Source organism: Papio anubis, chromosome 14 (genome assembly GCF_008728515.1).
Source record: "Papio anubis isolate 15944 chromosome 14, Panubis1.0, whole genome shotgun sequence".
Classification (NCBI taxonomy): domain Eukaryota; kingdom Metazoa; phylum Chordata; class Mammalia; order Primates; family Cercopithecidae; genus Papio; species Papio anubis.
In genome coordinates, this window is record NC_044989.1 from 89,668,370 (window position 1) to 89,694,507 (window position 26,138).

General features: G+C 40.9%; 1 long non-coding RNA gene and 1 gene segment (V, D, J or C); one reads left to right on the plus strand and one right to left on the minus strand.

Annotated features, from left to right (window-relative positions):
- On the plus strand, window positions 1-26,138 carry LOC116270366. Of its 6 annotated transcripts, XR_004178407.1 has the most exons (8): window positions 1-2,023; window positions 2,116-2,253; window positions 2,541-2,759; window positions 14,419-14,484; window positions 17,017-17,104; window positions 20,578-20,665; window positions 20,975-21,192; window positions 25,874-26,138. It is a non-coding gene; the product is annotated as an uncharacterized LOC116270366 (long non-coding RNA). The 6 variants fall into 6 exon arrangements; XR_004178408.1 differs by lacking the exon at window positions 14,419-14,484; XR_004178409.1 differs by lacking the exon at window positions 2,541-2,759.
- LOC101005441 lies at window positions 19,659-20,674 on the minus strand. The segment is given in 2 exon segments: window positions 19,659-20,198; window positions 20,575-20,674. Coding segments are annotated over 2 exon segments (462 nt in total).

A 26,138-nucleotide genomic window follows, 5' to 3' on the forward strand; every position in this document is an offset into this window, starting at 1 on the left:
TTTAAAGTCTGTTTTATCAGAGACTAGGATTGCAACCCCTGCCTTTTTTTGTTTTCCATTTACTTGGTAGATCTAGAAAAGGCTTTCAATAAAATTCAATGCCTCTCCATATTAAAAACTCCAAAAAATCTGAGTATTGAAGAAACATAACTCAAAATGATGAGCTGTTTTTGTACCAGTATCATGCTGTTTTGGTTACTGTAGCCCTGTAGTGTAGTTTGAAGTTGGGTAACGTGATGCCTCCAGCTTCGTTGTTTTTGCTGAGGATTGCTTGGCTATTAGAGCTCTTTTTTTGGTTCCGCATGAATTTTGAAATAGTTTGCTCTAGTTCTGTGAGGAATGCGATTGGTAGTTTAATAGGGATAGCTTGCATCTGTAAATTACTTTGGGCAGTATAGCCATTTTAATGACATTAATTTTTCGTATCCGTGAGAATGAAATGTTTTTCCATTTGTTTATGTCTTCTCTGATTTCTTTGAGCAGTGTTTTGTAATTCTCCTAGAGATCTCCTAGAGATCTTTCACCTCCCTGGTTAGCTGTATTCCTAGGTATTTTTGTTTTTCTGTGTGTAGCAATTATGAATGGGATTGTGTTCTTCATTTGACTCTCTTCTTGACTTGATGTATAGGACTTCTAGTAATTTTCACACATTGATTTTGTATGCTAAGATTTTGCTACAGTTTATCAGCAGAAGCAGCTTTGGGGCCAAGACTGTGGGGTTTTCTGGACATGGAATCATGTCATCTGTAAACAGAGACAGTTTGATTTCCTATCTATTCCTCTCTTCCTTCCTCTATTTGGATGCCCTTCCAGTTTTGCACATTCAGTGTAATGTTGGCTGTGGGTTTGTCATGGCTAGCTCTCATCATTTTGGCACTTCTGACTAGAAGGGCAAGAGGGGCCAGTGTTGTTGTTCCCTGAAAGGTAAGTGCAGCCCACAATTACAAATGTAGTGAAGAAGAAGATACATGCATATGTGTAGGTAAATATAATTGAGATATATTTAGCAGACATAATCAATAGAGTTGATGAGTGACTGACTGGATGTGTGGGGAATTTATATCACTCCCAGGTTTTTGACTTGGGCAACTGGCCACTCACGAAGGAAAAAGAGGATCCAAGGAGAGGAACTTGTCTGAGGACTGGGGTAGGGCTGAACAGCTGCATTTGAGACTAGTGGAGGGTGGGCTGGGCATGGGATGCACAAATGGAAATTCCACTGGGTCTGCAGCTCACACATGTGCATGACCAGCATAAAGATAGAGAGGCCCCAACACTGCTGAGAAACTGTAATTCCCTGGTGATGGTGTCAGCTGAGAAGGGAAGGAAGCCCATTGGAGGACACCGATCATTTGAGGACACTGAAGAAGGAGTGAGCAGACAAAAAGGAGCCCACAGAAGACAGGGAAGAAACAACTAGAGGGAGAAGCCAAGGCAAGCGTGCGTGGTGACATATAGGAACTGAGGGAGAGGACATTTCAAGATGGAGGGGATGTCATACAACAGGACTATGCAATGGTTTTTGACTGTGTCCACAGGAAGTCACAACAGGCAAGGGAAAGAAACCAGAACCCTGTCATGGAGTTAAGGAGTGAGTCAGAGAGGAGATGGGTAGGGACAGTGAGGTAAGACCTCTTTTTAAGGAAGTTTGGCTGAAGGATAGACTAGCTGGACACATGCTGGGTGTGTGGGGTAGAGGGAGGAATGATGCTGGGTAGGAGAGCCTTGAGCCTGTGAGAAGAATCTCCTAGAACAGAGAAGCTGAAGTTAAAGTTGTGGGAGAGAGTGGGGATAACTGAGTGACAGATAATCAGTGGCCTTTGCCAAGAGCACAGCCCTCTTTCACTGTCACAGAGAGGAAGGACAAAACAATTGGTGTTCAAGAGTTGGTTTGTAGCACAATATTTTAACTATGTCCTTTAAAAAGTTTATCCACAGACACTACCCAAAGCAGTCCTTCACTACAGTGGCAGACGGACCTGAACATTTTCACCTGAAGCAGCAGAGGGAACCGCAGAGTCAGGTAATTTCTAGAAGGCTTGCTTTGTTAGACTGATACTAAAGATTATTCATGAGGCCAGTCTTCTGAGATTTCTGTCATTTCTGTCATGCCAGGTCACCAACCAGTAAGGAGGCTAAAAGCAGGCCTCTTTGGGGATTCCAGATGGAAGTGTTAGACATCTGTAGTATTCCTGGTCTCGAATCATCCTGATATTCTTCATTTTGTTATTCACATTGGACTACGGCAAGGAAGTGAGTTCTGGTCCGAGTCAATGTTTCCCAATAATGTTGATTTATTTGGTTCTAAATATTTAAACGCATTTTATAAATAGCTTTTCCACACCACATATATAGGGAAAAGCCAGGAGTTAACTTGGGCCAGCAGCACTGTATGCGGGGCTAACACCTTGTCTGTGTATCTCACACCAACCCTAAGCTTTTTTTCCTTCCTGTCACTTTACTCATCTTTCTTTCACATGAAATAATGTTCATTTTCTTTGAAAATGAGCTCATTTCCTTGTTTTCTTTCCATATTTCAGCAAGAACAAAGATCACCACAACTGGCCCCCCTTCAACTATGCTAGATGGCAACTTGCCTTCAGTATGATGAAACACATTGGTTAAGACGGGTTGTGCATGCCAGGACTTTCTACAAGGACACCCAATCTCCTTAATAAACATGAGATGTTCTCTTTCCAGAAGTTCTCTTGCCTGACACAGCACAGGAAGATGCTGAAGGGCCACACAGTGGTCCATTGGTCAGTGGTGACGTAAGGGGGTCAGAAGGGAGGAGTGAGGAGAAGCAGGGAAGACTGGGTGGTTGTAGGTCTCCTTCATCTGTTCATTGGCTGTGGCATTAGGCCAGCTACTCTTTGCACTTCTGTAAAGTGAGACGGTCGATCTTGTCTACCTCTCCAGAGGATGGCTGCAAGTGTCAAATGTGGGGTAGTTAGGTGGGAGGGCATTTCAAAAAGTTAAAAAATGTGATTTTGGAGGCTTGTTATGTTGATGATTATTATAATCCCTGAGAATTCCTAGTATAAAAAAGGGAAAAGAAGATAATCTGTGAAAGAAGTAAGTGTCCAGTTACTAGTCTTTGAAAAGTGTCAGTCTGTAGCTCTTCTTAATGAGAATAGGCAGCTTTCAGTTGCCCAGGGTCAGATTTCCTTAGTGGTGTATCTAATCACAGGAAAAATTGTGGTTCCCTCCAGTCTCTTTCTGGGGGACTAGAGCCCACTTCTCATTTCATTTAATTAGCGGAAATATAACTCAAAGTAGAATTTACTGTTAACAATGCCACAGAAACATGGTTGGAAACTATTTTTTGGTTTGTGTAAAATGCGGTTTTTATGTGCTTATAATGGTTCCAAAAATTGGGTGCTGGCCAAAGAGAGATACTGTTACAGAAGCCAGCAAGAAGACCTCTGTTCATTCACACCCCGGGCGTATCAGGAATTGACTCCAGTGTGTGCAAATCCCATTTGCCTGTCTTCTCAAGTTAGGGTTAATTGGATAATTCTGGAGAAGTACACACTGAAAACTATAACTAAGCCGAGCAATTAAATACTAGTTTCCTGCCTATTACATGCCTTTGTACCATGCAAAAGAGCTCACAGGGCCTCTGAGGAAAGATCACTAACACACACCTCAAATAACTATGTCTGATTTCCTGGAAGGACTCAGAAAGGGAACGATGACTGTGGATTGGACTGGATAGTGCCTCATGCTGGAGGTGGGGTTTGAATGGAGCCTTGAAGGTTGAGAAAAAGTGATATAAACACTGGCTCCTTCCTTTTGAAAGCACATGACACTCTTTGGGCTTAGTGGTTATAGATACCTTTAGCACAGCCCAGGAGCAAGCATTCATTGTCTACCTATCATATGCTTGACTTTGGAAATGCAAATAAAAAAGGAGGTCACTGTTTTATGAAAGGATGATTTTATTCTACCTGATGTAGTCAGCTGCAAGCTTCAGAAGGCAGCACATACAATAATTATGGGCTGGTGAGATGAGAGCTAATGAAGAGATGTACAAAGTGCCATGGGATCACCAAGCAGTGGTCAGGTGAAGGCATCTGATTTTCTTTAAGATCTTGCTCAAATGTCATCTCCTCTAGAAGAAGATGTAGGGTTTCACTAGGCAGACAACATGGGGAAATTCATCTCAGTTCAAGAAACAGGTATTGATTATCTAATACGTTCAAGCAGTTGTGCACTGAGGCTAGAAAAACATCATCATCATCATCATCATCATCATCATCAACAACCACAACAATCTTGCTGTATTCCAGGCACATAATTTTACATGTATTATCTCATTTAATCTCAAACAAATCTATGACATAGGTGTTTATTATTGTCCCTATTTAGATGAAACATTTAACCTTCAGAGAATTTAAATGAATTGCACTTGCAAGCTTAGCAGGTGAGGAATCAAATTTGGAATAGGACCTAGATCAGTGATCCCCTAGATCCACAATCTTGACCAGTACCCTGTTCTCTTTGCTTAGAGAGCACTGAGAGAAAATCTGTAAGCAAATAATCACAAAACAAGGGATGATGCAATATACGTAAAGGTAGGATTTTACCTTAAGTGGAAGGAGGAAGAAGTCATTATTTATTTTTTCTGGGTGAGAGATGAAAACACTTCTGCAAGAGTATTTCCAATTTCACCAAAGTATGGAAAGATGTTTATCCTAATAACAATACTCAGTAATGGTGTTTAATTTCAGCCTAGTACATGATTTGATTCTAAAACACAACATTTCCTTAGAATTTTTGATATCTGGAATTCTATAGCTCAATGGTTTTGGTGGAAAATTGACTATTAATATTTTATATACTTTTTTGATAATTTGGGGGCTAAATGAATCAAATCTATTCATAATTCTTAAGTTTTCAAATTCTGAAATCTTTTAGAGTTGTTTGGTTAAAACTAGTTCTTCCAGTTTGTTAGCTTACCAAATGAGCCAAAATAAGGAAAAAACAAAAATTTATTTTCAGTCAGATATAGAAAGTTATTTAGTTTAGTTACATGATGTTATCTCTGCCTTTAAAAAATTTCTTCTTTCTTTTTTTCTCCCTCTCTCTTTTTGAGGGGATTATAAACACTGCCAATATTTTTTGCCTAAAGGGTAAATCCTCCTAAACTCTTTTGGGATCTATGTTAGGTGCCAGATTGTCATAAGAAAATTATGTGAACTACTGGTGAATAAACAAGCAAACCAGAAGTTAGTTTTTCAGAACAGATGCAAGCCAGTAGTTCACAGGCATTATCCAGTAACTGGTGGGGATCTACTTGGCCAGCCCCTGACCACTGTAGATGTGAACTTCCCTGGACCTTGGCAGTCAAAAGGGAGAGAGGCAGAGAAAGCCCCGTTCTCATCATTAATTCCCTTTTGACCACACATGACAGCATGACCTGCTTCAAAGAAATAATTCTATAAATTATAGAATTATTTATAGAATTCTAAATGGTGGTTAGGTGCCCTCACAAGCTCACAGTAGCCCATTCAACAAAGAGCAAAAGTAAAATTACTTCTGATGGATTTAGCAACATCATAGTTCACCCGTGAGGCAACAGGCTTTTATTACTTGCTTCGAGACTGGCTTCTTCTCATTTTCTTTAGGAAAGTGAGCCTACCTGACTTAGAAACAAAATTTTGGAACAGAAACCCTTTGTAAGTTGGGAGATCCCTAAACTAAAATTTCAAGTAAGATGAAAAGCCCCTTGAGAAATAAAATTCTGTCTGGTCATGGTGGCTGATGCCTGTAATTCTGGCACTTTGGAAGGTTGAGGCGGGAAGATCACTTGAGGCCAGGAGTTTGAGACCAGCCTAAGCAACATAGGGAAACCCCTGTGATATGTTTTGGACATGTGTCCCCACCCAAATCTCATGTTGAACTGTAATCCCCAGTGTTGTAGGTGGTGTCTGGAGGGAGGTGACTGGATTACGAGGGTGGATTTCTCATGAATGGTTTAGTACTATCTCCGTGGTACTCCTCATGATAGCAGGTGAGCTCTCACAAGATCTGGTTGTTTAAAAGTGTGTAGTATCTCCCCTCTCACTCACTTGTTCCTGCTTTCACTATGTGACATGCCCTGCTCCACTTTCACAATCTGCCAGTAATTTGTGGCAGGTTATGAGTGTGTGTAATTTATGAGTGCTGATAGGATGAAAGATAGAAAATGATTTTAGATAGAAAGAAAATCATTCCGGAAGCTTCGAGTCTTCCTTTTGTAATCTATGTTGGTTCTTTTTTAATATTCCCTGTTTCAAAACTGACTGACTTGGAGTCTCTCTCACCATGACTACATGTAATATGTGATTCTAGGATGTATACTAGAACAGAAAATGGACACTAAATAAAAACTGAGGAATTTTGAACAAGTATGGTCTTTAGATAATAATAATATAACAATATTGATGCCTTAATTGTAATGAATGCACCACACTAATATAAAATGTTAGTAATAGAGAAAGCAGAGTTTGGGTACTTACCAGGAACATTATACTATTTTTACAATGTTTCTGTAAACCCAATAGTGTTCAAAAATTAAAATTTTATTTAAATCAATTGCACTATATAAGATTAATTAAACCCAAATTGTGGAAAATATAACTTCTGTTATAATGTCCTTGGAAGCTTCTAAAGACGAGGCTTTTATTTTCTATTTTTAGTAGAAATTGTACATATTTTCAAGTCAAACTGTTAATATGTTACAATATTTGCAGTACTGAAAGCTTAATAACTTATAGATTCATGGTAATGAAAAGCAAAGCATACTGTTGTTTTTTGGAATACTGTATGAATTATTTTTATTTTATTTATTTATTTTTTTTAAGATGGATTCTCACTCATTTGCCCAGGCTGGAGTGCAGTGGGATGATCTCAGCTTACTGCAACTTCTGCCTTCCAAGTTCGGGCAGTTCTTCTGCCTTAGCCTCCCCAGTAGCTGGGACTACAGGCATGTGCCACTATACCTGGCTAATTTTTTTTCTTTTTTTTTTTGTATTTTGCATAGAGATGGGGTTTTATCATGTTGGCCAGGTTGGTCTCGAATTCCTGACCTCAGGTGATCTGCCCACTTTGGCCTCCAAAAGTGCTGGGATTACAGGCATGAGCCATCATGCCTGGCCAACACATGTAATCTCCTATACAAGATTTATAATAACAGTTATGTAATACTCAGTAAGGGACAGTGATCTACATAAAATAAAAGGCCAGGCATAGTGGCTCATGCCTGTAATCCCAGCATTTTGGGAGGCCAATACATGAGGACTGCTTGAGTTCAAAACCAACTTTGTCTGGAGGCATCATGCTACCTGACTTCAAATTATACTACAAGGCTACAGTAACCAAAACAGCATGGTACTGGTACCAAAACAGAGATATAGACCAATGGAACAGAACAAAGCCCTCAGAAATAATACCACACATCTACAGCCATCTGATCTTTGACAAACCTGACAAAAACAAGAAATAGGGAAAAGATTCCCTACTTAATAAATGGTGCTGGGAAAATTGGCTAGCCATAAGTAGAAAGCTGAAAATGGATCCTTTCCTTACTCTTTATATGAAAATTAATTCAAGATGGATTAGAGACTTAAATGTTAGACCTAAAACCATAAAAACCCTAGAAGAGGCGGAGCAAGATGGCACAATAGGAACAGCGCCAGTCTCCAACTCCCAGCGCGAGTGACACAGAAGACCGGTGATTTCTGCATTTTCAACTGAGGTACTGGGTTCATCTCACTAGGGAGTGCCAGACAATCGGTGCTGGTCAGCTGCTGCAGCCCGACCAGCAAGAGCTGAAGCAGGGCGAGGCATCGCCTCACCTGGGAAGCACAAGGGGAAAGGGAATCCCTTTTCCTAGCCAGGGGAACTGAGACACACAACACCTGGAAAATCGGGTAACTCCCACCCCAATACTGCGCTTTAAGCAAACAGGCACACCAGGAGATTATATCCCACACCTGGCCGGGAGGGTCCCACGCCCACGGAGCCTCCCTCATTGCTAGCACAGCAGTCTGTGATACCGCGGCAAGGCAGCAGCGAGGCTGGGGGAGGGGCGCCCGCCATTTCTGAGGCTTAAGTAGGTAAACAAAGCCGCTGGGAAGCTGGAACTGGGTGGAGCTCACAGCAGCTCAAGGAAACCTGCCTGTCTCTGTAGACTCCACCTTTGGGGACAGGGCACAGTAAACAACAACAAAAGCCAAAAGCAGCAGAAACCTCTGCAGACGCAAATGACTCTGTCTGACAGCTTTGAAGAGAGCAGTGGATCTCCCAACACGGAAGTTGAGATCTGAGAAGGGACAGACTACCTGCTCAAGTGGGTCCCTGACCCCTGAGTAGCCTAACTGGGAGACATCCCCCACTAGGGGCAGTCTGACACCCCACACCTCACAGGGTGGAGTACACCCCTGAGAGGAAGCATCCAAAGCAAGAATCAGACAGGTATACTCGCTGTTCAGCAATATTCTATCTTCTGCAGCCTCTGCTGCTGACACCTAGGCAAACAGGGTCTGGAGTGGACCTCAAGTAATCTCCAACAGACCTACAGCTGAGGGTCCTGACTGTTAGAAGGAAAACTATCAAACAGGAAGGACACCTACACCAAAACCCCATCAGTATGTCACCATCATCATCAAAGACCAGCGGCAGATAAAACCACAAAGATGGGGAAAAAGCAGGGCAGAAAAGCTGGAAATTCAAAAAATAAGAGCGCATCTCCCCCGGCAAAGGAGCGCAGCTCATCGCCAGCAACGGATCAAAGCTGGATGTAGAATGACTTTGACGAGATGAGAGAAGAAGGCTTCAGTCCATCAAACTTCTCAGCGCTAAAGGAGGAATTACGTACCCAGCGCAAAGAAACTAAAAATCTTGAAAAACAAGTGGAAGAATTGATGGCTAGAGTAATTAATGCAGAGAAGGTCATATACAAAACGAAAGAGATGAAAACCATGACACGAGAAATATGTGACAAATGCCCAAGCTTCAGTAACCAACTCGATCAACTGGAAGAAAGAGTATCAGTGATTGAGGATCAAATGAACGAAATGAAGCGAGAAGAGAAACCAAAAGAAAAAAGAAGAAAAAGAAATGAACAAAGCCTGCAAGAAGTATGGGATTATGTAAAAAGACCAAATCTACGTCTGATTGGGGTGCCTGAAAGTAAGGGGGAAAATGGAACCAAGTTGGAAAACACTCTTCAGGATATCATCCAGTAGAACTTCCCCAACCTAGTAGGGCAGGCCAACATTCAAATCCAGGAAATACAGAGAACGCCACAAAGATACTCCTCGAGAAGAGCAACTCCAAGACACACAATTGCCAGATTCACCAAAGTTGAAATGAAGGAAAAAATCTTAAGGGCAGCCAGAGAGAAAGATCGGGTTACCCACAAAGGGAAGCCCATCAGACTCACAGCAGATCTCTCGGCAGAAACTCTCCAAGCCAGAAGAGAGTGGGGGCCAATATTCAACATTCTTAAAGAAAAGAATTTTAAACCCAGAATTTCATATCCAGCCAAACTAAGTTTCATAAGTGAAGGAGAAATAAAATCCTTTACAGATAAGCAAATGCTTAGAGATTTTGTCACCACTAGGCCTGCCTTACAAGAGACCCTGAAGGAAGCACTAAACATGGAAAGGAACAACCGGTACCAGTCATTGCAAAAACATGCCAAAATGTAAAGACCATTTAGGCCAGGAAGAAGCTGCATCAACTAACGAGCAAAATAACCAGTTAATATCATAATGGCAGGATCAAGTTCACACATAACAATATTAACCTTAAATGTAAATGGACTAAATGCTCCAATTAAAAGACACAGACTGGCAAACTGGATAAAGAGTCAAGACCCATCAGTCTGCTGTACTCAGGAGACCCATCTCACACGCAGAGACATACATAGCTCAAAATAAAGGGATGGAGGAAGATTTACCAAGCAAATGGAGAACAAAAAAAAGCAGGGGTTGCAATACTAGTCTCTGATAAAACAGACATTAAACCATCAAAGATCAAAAGAGACAAAGAAGGCCATTACATAATGGTAAAAGGATCAATTCAACAGGAAGAGCTAACTATCCTAAATATATATGCACCCAATACAGGAGCACCCAGATTCATAAAGCAAGTCTTTAGAGACTTACAAAGAGACTTAGACTCCCATACAATAATAATGGGAGACTTCAACACCCCACTGTCAACATTAGACAGATCAACGAGACAGAAAGTTAACAAGGATATCCAGGAATTGAACTCAGCTCTGCAGCAAGCAGACCTAATAGACATCTATAGAACTCTCCACCCCAAATCAACAGAATATACATTCTTCTCAGCACCACATCGCACTTATTCCAAAATTGACCACATAATTGGAAGTAAAGCACTCCTCAGCAAATGTACAAGAACAGAAATTATAACAAACTGTCTCTCAGACCACAGTGCAATCAAACTAGAACTCAGGACTAAGAAACTCAATCAAAACCGCTCAACTACATGGAAACTGAACGGCCTGCTCCTGAATGACTACTGGGTACATAACGAAATGAAGGCAGAAATAAAGATGTTCTTTGAAACCAATGAGAACAAAGATACAACATAACAGAATCTCTGGGACACATTTAAAGCAGTGTGTAGAGGGAAATTTATAGCACTAAATGCCCACAAGAGAAAGCAGGAGAGATCTAAAATTGACACTCTAACATCGCAATTAAAGAACTAGAGAAGAAAGACCATACACATTCGAAAGCTAGCAGAAGGCAAGAAATAACTAAGATCAGAGCAGAACTGAAGGAGATAGAGACACAAAAAACCCTCCAAAAAATCAATGAATCCAGGAGTTGGTTTTTTGAAAAGATCAACAAAATTGACAGACCGCTAGCAAGACTAATAAAGAAGAAAAGAGAGAAGAATCAAATTGGCGCAATAAAAAATGATAAAGGCGATATCACCACTGACCCCACAGAAATACAAACTACCGTCAGAGAATACTATAAACACCTCTATGCAAATAAACTGGAAAATCTAGAAGAAATGGATAATTTCCTGGACACTTACACTCTTCCAAGACTAAACCAGAAATAAGTTGAATCCCTGAATAGACCAATAGCAGGCTCTGAAATTGAGGCAATAATTAATAGCCTACCAATCAAAAAAAGTCCAGGACCAGATGGATTCACAGCTGAATTCTACCAGAGGTACAAGGAGAAGCTGGTACCATTCCTTCTGAAACTATTCCAATCAATAGAAAAAGAGGGAATCCTCCCTAACTCATTTTATGAGGCCAACATCATCCTGATACCAAAGCCTGGCAGAGACACAACAAAAAAAGAGAATTTTAGACCAATATCCCTGATGAACATTGATGCAAAAATCCTCAATAAAATACTGGCAAACCGGATTCAGCAACACATCAAAAAGCTTATCCACCATGATCAAGTGGGCTTCATCCCTGGGATGCAAGGCTGGTTGAACATTTGCAAATCAATAAACATAATCCAGCATATAAACAGAACCAAAGACAAGAACCACATGATTATCTCAATAGATGCAGAAAAGGCCTTTGACAAAATTCAACAGCCCTTCATGCTAAAAACGCTCAATAAATTCGGTATTGATGGAACGTACCTCAAAATAATAAGAGCTATTTATGACAAACCCACAGCCAATATCATACTGAATAGGCAAAAACTGGAAAAATTCCCTTTGAAAACTGTCACAAGACAGGGATGCCCTCTCTCACCACTCCTATTCAACATAGTGTTGGAAGTTCTGGCTAGGGCAATCAGGCAAGAGAAAGAAATCAAGGGTATTCAGTTAGGAAAAGAAGAAGTCAAATTGTCCCTGTTTGCAGATGACATGATTGTATATTTAGAAAACCCCATTGTCTCTGCCCAAAATCTCCTTAAGCTGATAAGCAACTTCAGCAAAGTCTCAGGATACAAAATCAATGTACAAAAATCACAAGCATTCTTATACACCAGTAACAGACAAACAGAGAGCCAAATCAGGAATGAACTTCCATTCACAATAGCTTCAAAGAGAATGAAATACCTAGGAATCCAACTTACAAGGGATGTAAAGGACCTCTTCAAGGAGAACTACAAACCACTGCTCAGTGAAATAAAAGAGGACACAAACAAATGGAAGAACATACCATGCTCATGGATAGGAAGAATCAATATCGTGAAAATGGCCATACTGCCCAAGGTTATTTATAGATTCAATGCCATCTCCATCAAGCTACCAATGAGTTTCTTCACAGAATTGGAAAAAACTGCTTTAAAGTTCATCTGGAACCAAAAAAGACCCCACATCTCCAAGACAATCCTAAGTCAAAAGAACAAAGCTGGAGGCATCACACTACCTGACTTCAAACTATACTACAAGGCTACAGTAACCAAAACAGCATGGTACTGGTACCAAAACAGAGATATAGACCAATGGAACAGAACAGAGTCCTCAGAAATAATATCACACATCTACAGCCATCTGATCTTTGACAAACCTGAGAGAAACAAGAAATGGGGAAAGGATTCCCTATTTAATAAATGGTTCTGGGAAAATTGGCTAGCCATAAGTAGAAAGCTGAAACTGGATCCTTTCCTTACTCCTTATATGAAAATTAATTCAAGATGGATTAGAGTCTTAAATGTTAGACCTAATACCATAAAAATCCTAGAGGAAAACCTAGGTAGTACCATTCAGGACATAGGCATGGGCAAAGACTTCATGTCTAAAACACCAAAAGCAACGGCAGCAAAAGCCAAAATTGACAAATGGGATCTAATTAAACTAAAGAGCTTCTGCACAGCAAAAGAAACTACCATCAGAGGGAACAGGCAACCTACAGAATGGGAGAAAATTTTTGGAATCTACTCATCTGACAAAGGGCTAATATTCAGAACCTACAAAGAACTCAAACAAATGTACAAGAAAAAAACAAACAGCCCCATCAAAAAGTGGGCAAAGGATATGAACAGACATTTCTCAAAAGAAGACATTCATACAGCCAACAGACACATGAAAAAATGCTCATCATCACTGGCCATCAGAGAAATGCAAATCAAAACCACAATGAGATATCATCTCACACCAGTTAGAATGGCGATCATTAAAAAGTCAGGAAACAACAGGTGCTGGAGAGGATGTTGGGAAATAGGAACACTTTTACACTGTTGGTGGGATTGTAAACTAGTTCAACCATTATGGAAAACAGTATGGCGATTCCTCAAGGATCTAGAACTAGATGTACCATATGATTCAGCCATCCCATTACTGGTTATATACCCAAAGGATTATAAATCATGCTGCTATAAAGACACATGCACACATATGTTTATTGCAGCACTATTCACAATAGCAAAGACTTGGAATCAACCCAAATGTCCATCAGTGACAGACTGGATTAAGAAAATGTGGCACATATACACCATGGAATACTATGCAGCCAAAAAAAGGGATGAGTTCGTGTCCTTTGTAGGGACATGGATGCAGCTGGAAACTGTCATTCTCAGCAAACTATCGCAAGAACAGAAAACCAAACACCGCATATTCTCACTCATAGGTGGGAACTGAACAATGAGATCACTTGGACTCGGGAAGGGGAACATCACACACCGGGGCGTATCATGGGGAGGGGGGAGGGGGGAGGGATTGCACTGGGAGTTATACCTGATGTAAATGATGAGTTGATGGGTGCTGACGAGTTGATGGGTGCAGCACACCAACATGGCACAAGTATACGTATGTAACAAACCTGCACGTTATGCACATGTACCCTAGAACTCAAAGTATAATAATAATAATAATAATAAAGAAAAAAAAGGGACAGTTAGAGTCACAGAGTTTTTAACAAATGACTTTTTAGCAGCAATTATGAAATAGTAAATGACAGCTTCAAATAGGCTACCACATATGTATGTTTATTGTCAAAAAATATCTACAAGAATCATGTAAACACATTTTCAGATTCAAACAAACCAACAATGAATGTGGCTTTATCAGGAGATCCACTTAATGGAAAATTTCTCAAATCTGTGATTGAGTCAAAAGTACATTTGTCACTGATGGAAAGCTTGAGGTTTTATTTGTTTCTGTTTTTATTTTTGGTCCTTAGAAATAAACAACTTTCTCTCCACTCTGTCCCACCTCATGCTGCTGAGGATGGCCATGGGGGCAGTGACTCTAAGATAGGAGGAAGGCTGTGTTCTCAGGGTGTTCGTGCCTCCTGCCCACCTGAGTGACCTCATGGAGCAGAGCCACCTACATCACCAAGGTCACTGCCTGCCTCTGCACTGCCATGTCACAGACACAGAAACCTTGTCCCATTTAGTCCACCATATTTTGAGGCTTCTTTGTAATAAATTTGATTATGCTCTGATTCTCCTTGTATCTCTCCCCTTTCAGATTTGGAATCATGTATTTTCCACCAATTTGACTTGAGAGTGTAGACCTTTGGGATATCAGCATCATGTAGGTTGTACATTTGTTTGCTTTTCCTAAAATCATATCTAACCACCTTGAATGGGTTTTGATTTTATCTCCTGTCTCATAGAAAAGCAGAAATTCAAGGTGGCTAGGTGCTGTCAATCACAGGAGGGCTAAAAGTGACGATGGCATTGCTTAGCTCCTGTTCTTGCTATTTACATTTTATTTTCTTTTACTGCATTCCGTAACAACATTTAGGCTCAATGATGCATTAATTAGTATTTTTGAATAACATTAAGTGTTTATGTTTGTTAATTTGAGGGCTACGATCTAATAAATATCTATATACATTTTGCCATGCAACTTTTAAACCTAACAGAAATGACACATTGGAATTGTAATTGCACTTACTACAGAATCCGTTATCTTAACATAAATCATCTCAAGCATAATTTAAACCATTAGCCTGCATCAGGATCTTGTTCTATTGATTCAATCAGCCTTCTTCTATCTCTACACCGTGTTATCACATGTAACAGACGTCACTCATTACTCGGATTCATATAAATTTATTTGGCAGGACAATCAGATCATGGATGCAGATTAGTGGTAACACAAGTGAAATATATGTTAGAAATGACTGGTTTGGGGATAGTTTTTTACGTGGTAACACTTGGTCATATTGGGAAATTGCTCTCTTCCCACTTTCCAAACGTTCTCTCTCTACCACTCACACAAAACTGCCCTCTCTAGCATTATGGTGGAGAAAGCACTACTGCTTTTTTAACAGAAAGCTTGTCTGTTAGGTTTAAAATTTGCATGGCAAAACGTATACAGATATGTATCAGACCGTAGCCCTTGTATTAAGAAAGCATATAGATTTAGAACATTATTGTCAATAGAATCTATTAAGAGCATAATTTTTCTATGCATTTACAACTAAAATAGAGGATTCAGGTTTATTTTCAGGAAAAAATAGTGTCACATAAAAATAATGCATTTATTCATTCTTTGAATGATTTTCTTATGACAACATAGTACTAAATATTTCCTCTCTAAAGTACTATGTCAGTAAAATACTTTTAAAATTCTAAGAATTTGAGAATAAAAGTCTCATACAATTCTACATTGTTCTTATGGTACATTATGTAAACTTCATGTTTTCCTTCTGAGTTATTTTGTTTATTTTCAAATCCCACTTTTGGAATTATAAGAACCCCATTTTCAGTCAGCAAAAGGTAATTAAAGTAAATCAAACTATTTCAGTATTAGGATTTATATTTCCCCTGGATTTTAAAAATCTATAAGTAGTAAAAAAACAAACATGATAACTGATTATTCTTAGCCATATTCCCATGAAAATAGCTGGTGTAAAATGTTTTCTCCACCATAATACTAGGAAGGGTAGGTTCGTGCGAGTGGTAAAGGAGAAAGTTTGGAAAGCGGGAAGACAGTAATTTCCCAACACGACCAAGTGTTACCATGTATAAAACTATCCCCAAACCAGTCATTTCCAACATGTATTTCACTTGAGTTAGCACTAACCTGCATCCATGATCTGATTGTTCTACAAATAAATGGACTCGACAAATATGGGCCAGACAGGGAGGCTGAGGATGAGCTTTCACTCACTCTTCCTTCATCAGAGCTGGCTGTTCTCAGAGCACATGGCCACATGTGACAGCTGATGGGGCCTTAACATGTGGGACTGAGGTGCAGCTGAGGGTCTCATGGGCCGGAGTCCTGAGCCACAAACTTTGCCCTGAATTCTCCAACAGCCTCTTCTTCGGCAGACTCAGAGACCCTGCTGACCTGCTCCCCAGACAAGCAGTGCATGTGAGCAGCTGGGACACCCCAGAAGGCAGGTTTCTCTATGGGGTTGTACCACTGTGGGAAGAAGCTGTAGAGCCTGCATGCAGTAATAAACCCCAACATCCTCAGCCCCCACCCGGCTGATTTTCAGTGTGAAATCAGTGCCTGACCCACTGCCATTGAACCTGTCTGGGACTCCAGAGGCCTGGTTTGAAACAAAATAGATCAGGAGCTGTGGAGACTGGCCTGGCTTCTGCAGGGACCAATACAAATAGGTGTATCCATCACTGGACAAGAGGCTCTGACTACACCTGCAGGAGATGGGGGTGGCTCTCCAAGGGTGACAGGCTGACAGGCCAGGAGAGTGGAGTCTGGGCCATCACAATATCCCCACTGTACCCTGAAATAATAACAGAGAAGTGCAAGGTTATATAGACACATTATGAGCAGCTTTCATGATTTCCGTTTTACAGTTACATATATTTTCAAGTTTTGATTTATATCATGAAAAGTAGACTTTCTAAAATGAGCCCATTATTTACAAGCCAGCAGGGAACTCTTTATTTTCAGGATCTTAATCAGAGGTCATTGTTCCTTGGAGGTGAATCCTGATTATTTGTAAGACAAAAATACGAATTATCTTTCCTGGAGCATAGACCATGTGCCTCTAACACATGGTTGAAATAAATATGGGAAGCTGTGGAGCACCCAGAACTCACCTTCTGACCCCATTTTCCCACGTCATATTTTTTCTGTCTTTACCAGGGAGCCAGAGCATTAGCTGCCCCAGGAGCCGAGCAGAGAGCCTCATTGTGAGAAGGTGAACTGAGGAGTCCTGGTCTGTCAAGGCAAGGTTACAGCTGAGCTTTTACCTCCTTCCCTAGGGCACAATATGCAAATCACCTAGTGGGTGCAGCAGTGTGGAAAGGGTCAATGGTGGAGGGGTATGTCTCTACTGTAAACAATGTGATATAAAACGTCCGTTGGAGTAAAACAAACATAGTTCAAGTCAAGTATGCCTGTAGCAGGTAAGGACAGGACACACTAGGATCTCCTCCCAGTGACGTGACTGAGCATCCTTGCAGCCATGAGGACAGCAGGAAACTTTAGTGGCTGCTCCAGGGAGGATGTGGCAGCCAACACTGGAGGGTCTGTGGGGCTTGAACGCCCCAAGGAGTTAGGAAGGAAGAGGCTCTGGAAGGTGCCTTGGAGAGACCTGGCCCCTGTTCACACAGAAGAGGAGCATGCACCCATGACTGAGGCCTCATGTCCTCTTCCTCAAAGACTCTCCAGGCAACTGCCTGAGCCCACCTGACTCTACCCTCTGTGGACACATTCCCTGGCACCACAACCTCTCCTTCCACACGGAGAGGCTGAGCTTCCTTGAGAGCTTTGTGTTTGGGGCCATCACACTGTGCAGGGTCCCAATGAGCGTCCTGCTCACAGGAGGATGTGCAGCATCTCCAGGTTCCAAAGTAGTGTTTGTGATGGTGAAATCCCTTGAATTTTGGTTAGATGTGAGTCCCCACTTGTGAATACCTTCTACAGACATGTCATTCTTTGTTTTGCAAACTATTTTCTATAAAACATCCTTTCTTTGTTTTTGAACTTTTTTTTTGGTTAGGAATATAATTTTAATTGCACTACCTTTAGTTTCCACACTGGTGATTGTGGGAGTGAAATCGATAGATTTTGGGTTGGATGTGTGTTCTCACTCATGAATGGAGAAGTAAAGACTTGTCATTCTTTGTATGTGTGACAAATTCCTTGCTGTATTCCATGATTTCCTTTGTTTTGACATTTCTGCTTGGAAATACAATTTTAAATTCATTCACAATGGGATCCATCATCTTAAAATAGACGATAATTTCTGATGTGATTCATTTCTTAACCAGAAAAAAAGATATCTTGTCCTTTTGATACAAACATTACTTTAATCATATCACCTCATGACAGGTAACTGACATGCTCATGAAAAATTCATAAATATTTTTGGAGCATTATTTTAAGTGACTCTATGCAAATCATACATTTTTCTATACCATTACTGTTAGAATATGGAAATCAGATTTATTTTTAGGTAATGACCACATTGTGTAAAAATAATACATTTACTTATTTCAAAATCTTTTATTGATTTTTATGGCAACTTAATATAAAAATTGTCATTTATCAAAACCTGCTGGATTACATCCTGCTTGGCCTTCTGCTCAGCATATCAGTGCTTCTGACATCTCCCAGACCCAACCAGTGGTCTCTGCTAGACCTCCTCGAAGGATAGAATAAGTTTCAGAAGCTCTGCTTGGCTGCTGTGATTTGACTCGGACTGAGTGACATGACTTCAGGTCTCCTTGTACAAGGACTTCATTAAACCTTTGGTGATTATAGAAGTAAAGCCCTACTCACTACATTACTTTCCTGTGAGACTCCCAATGTCACAGGCTTCACCCAGGAAGCCAGGCAGCAGTGCCTTCAACTCTATGGTTCTTCACAAGTAACATATTTGGCCTCTTTTTGGATCCACATCATCAACTACCATATCCACCACCATCCACATCCCATCCACCATAATCAAGGGCAGTTTAATTGAACAGTAGCTGACCTCTCCTATGTTCTTTTGATGTTCCCATTCCTGCAGTCTGCCCAATCTCAAATTCTGAACTTTGGAAAATAAAACAGTTTACATCATCCTGTATTTTCTCAGTGATCCATGGAAAATATGACATTTTTAGTATACTGCGTCTTCCAGCATATGCATTTTATTTTTAAAAACAACTTTTGAAATGTTATTAACTCCCTTTTCCTATCAGCAAGAGGTAATTGTAATCAAAGGATTTTAGTATTGGGAACTTGTGTCTGCTATGAAATTACAAAATATATTTAACACTCACAACCTTGATTTTACTGACTGTCGTCAGCCAATTCCCCCTGAGGAGAACTAGTGGAGAATCCTGTCTCTACTGTCTCATGGAGTGGAAGAGAATGGTAAATAGAAGAAGCAGGAATTTAGAAAGTGGGAAATGCCAATGTTACATATAACCAAATATTTTCTTTAAAATGTACCCCAAACTGTTAAACCCTAAGATGTATTCGACATGTTTTGCCAGAGATGATCAATTGTCTGGCTGTTTTGCTCAATAAATTTCAACAAATGCAGGCAAGGAAGGAAGATTCAGATGAACTTCCATTCTCCTTGCCCTTTCCTCCCAATTTTTTACTCACAGGGCCCTAGAACCTCCTCATTCTCCAGTCGCTTATGAGAGTCAAGGCTGTGGCAGGAGACAAGAACATAAACAGGGCACTGACCTGGCACAATGGCTAACACTGGACTCCCAGCACGTGGGGAGGCCAAGCCAGGTGGGTGGCTTGAGCCCATGAGTCTGGGAACAGGCTGGGCAACATGGTGAAGCACCGACTCTACAAAAAAAAATAGAAAAATTAGCCATGCTTGTTGGCATGCACCTGTCGTCCCAGGCAGAGTTCTCAGCAGCAAACTCTGCCCTGAATTCTCCAACAGCCTCTTGTTCTCCAGATTCAGAGACCCTGCTGAACTGTTCCCCAGACAAGCAGCACATGTGAGCAGCTGGGACACCCCAGCAGGGAGGTTTCTGTTCGGGGCTGTACCACTGTGGGAGGAAACTCTAGAGCTTGCATGCAGTAATAAACCCCAACATCCTCAGCCTCCACTCTGCTGATTTTCAGTGTGAAATCAGTGTCTGACCCACTGCCACTGAACCTGTCTGGGACTCCAGAGGCCCGGTTGGAAACCTCATAAATCAAGAGCTGTGGAGACTGGCCTGGCTTCTGCAGGTACCAATCCAAATAGGTGTTTCCATCCTCACTATCCAAGAGGCTCTGACTAGACCTGCAGGAGATGGAGGCCGGCTCTCCAAGGGTGACAGGCAGGAAGAGTGGAGTCTGGGTCATCACAATGTCCCCACTGGATCCTGAAATAATAACAGAGAAGCACAAGGATATATAGACACATTTTGACCAAGGTTCCTGATTTCCCTTAAGATATTGATTTACAGTTACATATATTTTCAAGTTTGGATTTATATCATAAAAAGTAAACTTTCTAAAATGAACCCATTATTTACTAGCCAGCAGGGAACTCTTTATTTTCAAGATCTTAACCAGAGCCCTGGTCATTGTTCCTGGGAGGTGACTCATGCTTATTCCTGACACAAAAATATGAATTCTTTTTCCTGGAGCATAGACCATGTGCCTCTAACACATTGTTGAAATAAATATATGAAGGTGTGGAACCCAGAACTCACCTTCCCACCCCATTTTCCCACCTCATTTTAATCCTCTCCTTACCAGGGAGCCAGAGCACCAGCAGCCCCAGGAGCTGAGCAGGGAGCCTCATTGTGAGAAGGTGACCTGAGGAGTCCTGATCAGTCAAGGCAAGGTTAGTGCTGAGCTTTTATCTCACACTCACAATGGAGGGACCTTTTTAGAGGACAGTATGCAAATCACCTGGTGGGTGCAGCAGTGTGAAAAGGGTCAGTGGTGTAGAGCAGGGATGTCTCTTCCATGAACAATGTGACATAAAATGTTCGTTGGAGCAAAACAAACATAGTTCAAGTCAAGTTTGCCTGTGGTCAAGGGAAGAAGGCTCTGATTGTGAAAGTTGGGACCTTGAGCAGGGACACATTGTGCAGTCCATGCCACACTGAGAAAGTACAAGGACCCTGACAGTGTGGAAATGTGTTTCCAGGATGCATCTCTGGGAGGTGAATGCCATCCTGCATGACTCCCTCCAGTCAATCTAGAGAAGAAAACAGCCCCATTTCCACAAGCACTGATGGGCAGAGGACCTGCAAATGAAAAGTGCTCCTGAGCCAGTTCAAGTGTTGCCTGGTATCCGCTGTTTCCAGGGTAACTGGTGAAGATGATTCAATGAAAGTGTTAGAATCTCCCCTTCCCTGGCACCTGGTAAGTAGGCCCCAAAAATGCGCTATGGCCAAGGGCCTCACAGGGAGAATGATGTGGGTCTCTACATTTAGAGTCAAGAGCCCAGTGTAAGCAAGAGGAAATGGGGCAAGAATTTTATGCCTCAGGCAGTGAATATAAAATTCCTGGTGACCAACTGTTCAATCTGTGATATATCCCATCATAATCATCTCATATGTACAAGATTAACCAGCAGGATCTCATAGGGAAGAATTTCCTCAGTTAATGATACAGAACAAATAAGAAATGACATTGCATGATGTTTTTCTGAGTGGTGTTTAGGAAAACTCTTCTCACACAGTCTCCCTGGTCATGTGGGATCAGGTCCTATCATGGCTTCCAGGTTCTTGCCAACTCTGAGTGAGACCTGAGTCTCCCCCAGCCTGGATGTGGTGCAGTCACAGCCTTGAGTCTGCAGTTGAGAAGGAAATTGTCGACGTGAGAAGAGCAAGGACTGCATCTACAGTTTTATGTCTCAGGGTAACCTGAACCTGTAACTGACATTTTCATGGTTTCATGTAAAGATGCGCACAGCTCAGGGATGTGAGTCTGCCCCACAGCGGATCATTACAAACAGTAACAATCTCATGTTTCTTCATTTTTTAGTGATGTGCTTATGATTTAATTGAACAGCTCCTGAATAATGGTGCTGATACCAAACACCATCACGAGGACAGTCACATTTCTGGAAAACAAAATCCAGAACAACTGAAAGATTAGCTTGTAGTGCTGTGTAATCTTGGGTAATTTAACTGAAATTCATATTTGATTGCCCAAGAACACATGAAATTCTAGGTAAGATTCCAGAGGAAAACTTGGTTTCAATATCTACTGGGAAATCTACCAAAATAATCTTTTTTCCAAGATTGGAAAAGTTAATTGAATAAAAATAAAATTGACCTTTAAATATTTAACTCCATTGCAATAATGTGGATTAAGGAGATCAAATTGTACTTAAGAAATTCAATTAGAATAAAGGCTCACAGTAAGCCCTAGTTAAACTATTTCAATTTTATTTACTCTTTTCTCATTAAATTTAGTAAGTTTTGCATATCTGACTTTTTCTTTTCTTATGTTATTAACCAATTTGAATCTCCTTAGTCTTCAAAAGTCAGACTCCTAGTTAATCACAATATTGAAAAAAGAAACATCAGAGGCTGAAGGAAAAGAAAACAGGAAACACAAAACACAATCAGCCTAACTAAAATAGAACAAGATGGTGCATCATATTCCAAGTTTTAAATAATTATTCAGAAAGGGTGTTAAATAAAGAATCAGTTCTATCCATTATGTAATATAAAAACTTGAATGGCAGGGAAGTGACTAACAGGAAAAAAAAATTTGTCATGTTTTCTTTTACTAAAAGTCAATTCTTGAAAATGTTGTTTTTGCAAAGTATTCTTTGAGATGCTTGAATTTAAGATATCCTTCCTATTTCCTATGAAACTTAATAATAAATTGTTAAGAAGTCTACAAGTGTGATTTTAAAGAATCTCATAATCTGTTGCCTTATATAGTTATAAATTGTGAAATCTTGTAAAAATATTTTCAATCAGAAAAGGACTTTGAAATTACTCTATATTACCTCTAGACTTAAAGAATAATATTTCTAATTCTGATTAGAAACCTCCCTCTCTTATCTGCTGACACATTATGCCAAGGCTTTGACAACAGCAGACAAAGCTGGTCACTCCACAGTGCACACGGATCAGAAGGTGTCACAGCCACCTCCATTCAGATCTAGGTGTGCAGCAGGCCTCTGCCTCTGTGTGTCTCTAACATGAACCACGGTCACCTGAATGAGGGAGGACTTATGCAGGTGGGGTTTATTATGGATGTGTCTCCTGTTTCTGATGCGATTAGTTTGGGGTCCACAGAATTGGGAGCAACTGTATTATTCATAAGACTTGGGAAGAGAGTCTTAGAAGTGAAATTGTTTGTGTTCATGACCCTGGAGTCAGTGTTTGGGGTGGACACTGTGATCTAATTTGTAGGGGATTGGAAAGACTTGCGGCCTGAGCAAGGAAAAGAGATGGCCACGGGGCGGGGAGAGGGAACAGTCGCACACATGACTTTATTGGGTGAGACTTTCACAGGTTTGCAGAGACAAGTTCCTCCCAGCAGGAATCTGTGCAGAGAATAAGGTGCCAGGGTTGCTTCTCAAAACGATGGGACATTGGACAAGGGTCTGTGTGTCTGGGGGACGCCACAAAGCAGCACAGTGGGGAGTTTCTGGTTTAAAGTTTTCATAACTGGGGTTTATCTTATTGCTAGCAGATGTAGTTGAAATTTTTTGGACATGAAAAGTAAGTATTTTCTGAAAACGCTAAAAATATTCATCTTTGGGCTGTTTTTAAAACAATTGCATCATAAAATTTGAGCTTGAAAGAGTCCATTAAGAAGTGAACACAGTTTTGAAATACACAACATAGGGGACAGGATGGACACACAGATCGTCTTTAGCTCATTTATATATAGCACTGTTTCCAATTCTGTAGACTCTGTTCTACAGACTGTATTAGTCCAAATTGTCCAAACCAACACTACCACGGATGAGGCTGAGAAACACAGAGACCTGTTCCCCACCTGGGGCGCCATGAAGGTTCTTTTTGATTGAAGGGGAGAGTTTCTGTTTGGTTGAGAATCAAGATCAAGCCACTCACTGAGCATCCCTTGGTGAAGTTGCAGGTCCTGTGACTGGATTCCTGGCTGCAAGGCACCTGTGGTTGAAGCTATCTGTATGATCTCACCACCTGTAAATTGTCACTCAATGGAGCATAGATTCACAGATAAATACTCTGGAACACAGAGAGCTCAGGGAATGAAGGCTCCGGGAATGTGTATCTTCTGCTTCTGAGAATCCATCTCTCCAGCACTGGACGAAACAGGGTTGCTTGTATGTTGCACCTTCAGGCCCTGTTTTAGACCTCTCTAAGCTGAACCTCTAATGTTTGAGTTATTGTTCTTTACTTTTTCTTGGAAAAAATGTTTGGAAATCCTATAAAACTATGCACACAGCGGTGGGATTAAGTGGTGAGCCTGCCTCTGTTCTTGTTAGTGTTTTTGCAGAACCCACCTCACCTACCAACAAACTGCACAAAGTGAAGCAATGATTCTGTTTCCTTCCTGAGCATTCTGTGTCGTCACTTCAATCTCTGTCTCTGTCTTCAATTCGACTTCTCTTCTGCAGGCTTTGTTAAAATGTCTGCCTATCTCTATCTTATAAGGACAATCGTGATATCCTTATAAGATAGAGATAGGCAGACATTTAACAAAGACTTTTTATTGACCCACCTGGGCCAGGGCCCACTTGGTCAATACAGGATAATCTGCCCATTTCATTAATGCCCTTAATTTACATGTTCAATTACATTCTGATGAGAAAGCAAAATGGGCTAAAAATGTCATCTTCAAGGAAACATTCATGTTTAATGCACAGAAACTGAAGATGAAGCCTGAGTTCTCCTTCCTCATGAGAGAGTTGGAAAAGCAGGAGGAAGAGGAGCAAAGCTGGATCCCCGTGTCCCCGAGGGCCTCCTGAGGCTGCTCCTGCTCAGAGAGTGGGGAAGGCGGATGAGTCAGCTTGCGCTGCCACACCAAAATCACTGGACTGGATGGCATAAACCACAGCATTTAATTTCCACATTTCTGGCGCCTGGAATATTGCAGATCGATGTCCAGCAGGGTTTGTTTTCTGGTAAAGACGTTCTTCCTCGTTTGTAGATGCCACCTTCTCACCATGTCTTCACACAGTCTTTCCATAGAACAGAAGGCTGTTAGAGAGAGAGAGAGAGGAAAATGGAGAGCCCTACGGATCTTATAAAAACATCAATCCTGCTGGATCTGAGACTCCCCATTATGACCTCAATTACATCTTTAGAGGTCCTAATTTCTACAGTCACATTAAAATTAGGGTTTCAACGTGAATCTGAGGACACAATTGAGTCCATAGTAGGTGGGACACAGCCAAGGCTGTGCTTCCGGTCTCAGAGCACGGGGCAGGTTCCCACAACTCAGCACACGGGTGGTTCCTCCCAGGTGCCATGGTCACGGGGAAAATTTGACTCTAACTCTAGGGCTCCCTGTTGATAATAGGACACCAGCACTCCTACTTTCCCAGTGTCCCTGAGACCATGGCGTTGTCTTTTGTTTATTGTGGAGTGTGTTTGCCATCTTCAGGCAGGTCTTTGACATAGCAACTTACAGGATATTTGATTCTGTGATTATGAAAATTAATTATTGATTAATTAATCATGAATAATAAATTAAGAGATACATTTATTCAGAAAAGAGGAGGGACAAATGATGAGCTTAAAAAAAAAACAAAATGTCTTAAGAAGACATATTCCTTCAAACAAGAACAGTTAGAGTCACAGATTTTTAAACAAATGACTTTTTAGCAGCAATTACGAAATAGTAAATGACAACTTCAAATAAGCTACCACATATATAAGTTTATAGTCAAAATTATTTTCAAGAATCATGTAAACACATTTGCAGATTAAAACAAACAACAAAGGTGGGTTTATCAGCAGATCCACTCACTGGGAAATTTCTCAAATCTGTGATTGAGTCAAAAATACATTTGTCCCTGATGGAAAGTTTCATGGTTTTTTTTTTTTGTTTCTGTTTTTTTTGTTTTTTTTTTTTTTTTAATCTTTAGAAGAAAACAGCTTTCTCTCCACTGTGCTCCACCTCATGCTGCTGAGGATGGCTGGGCAGGCAGTGACTGTGAGGAAGGAGGAAGGCTGTGTTCTGAGGGTGGTCGTGCCTCCTGCCCACCTGAGTGACCTCATGGAGCAGAGCCATCGACACCACCAACGGCACCTGCCTGCCTCTGCACTGACATGGCACAGACACAGAAACCTTGTCACATTTAGTCCACCATATTATGAAGTTTCTTTGTAATAAATTTGATTATGCTCTCA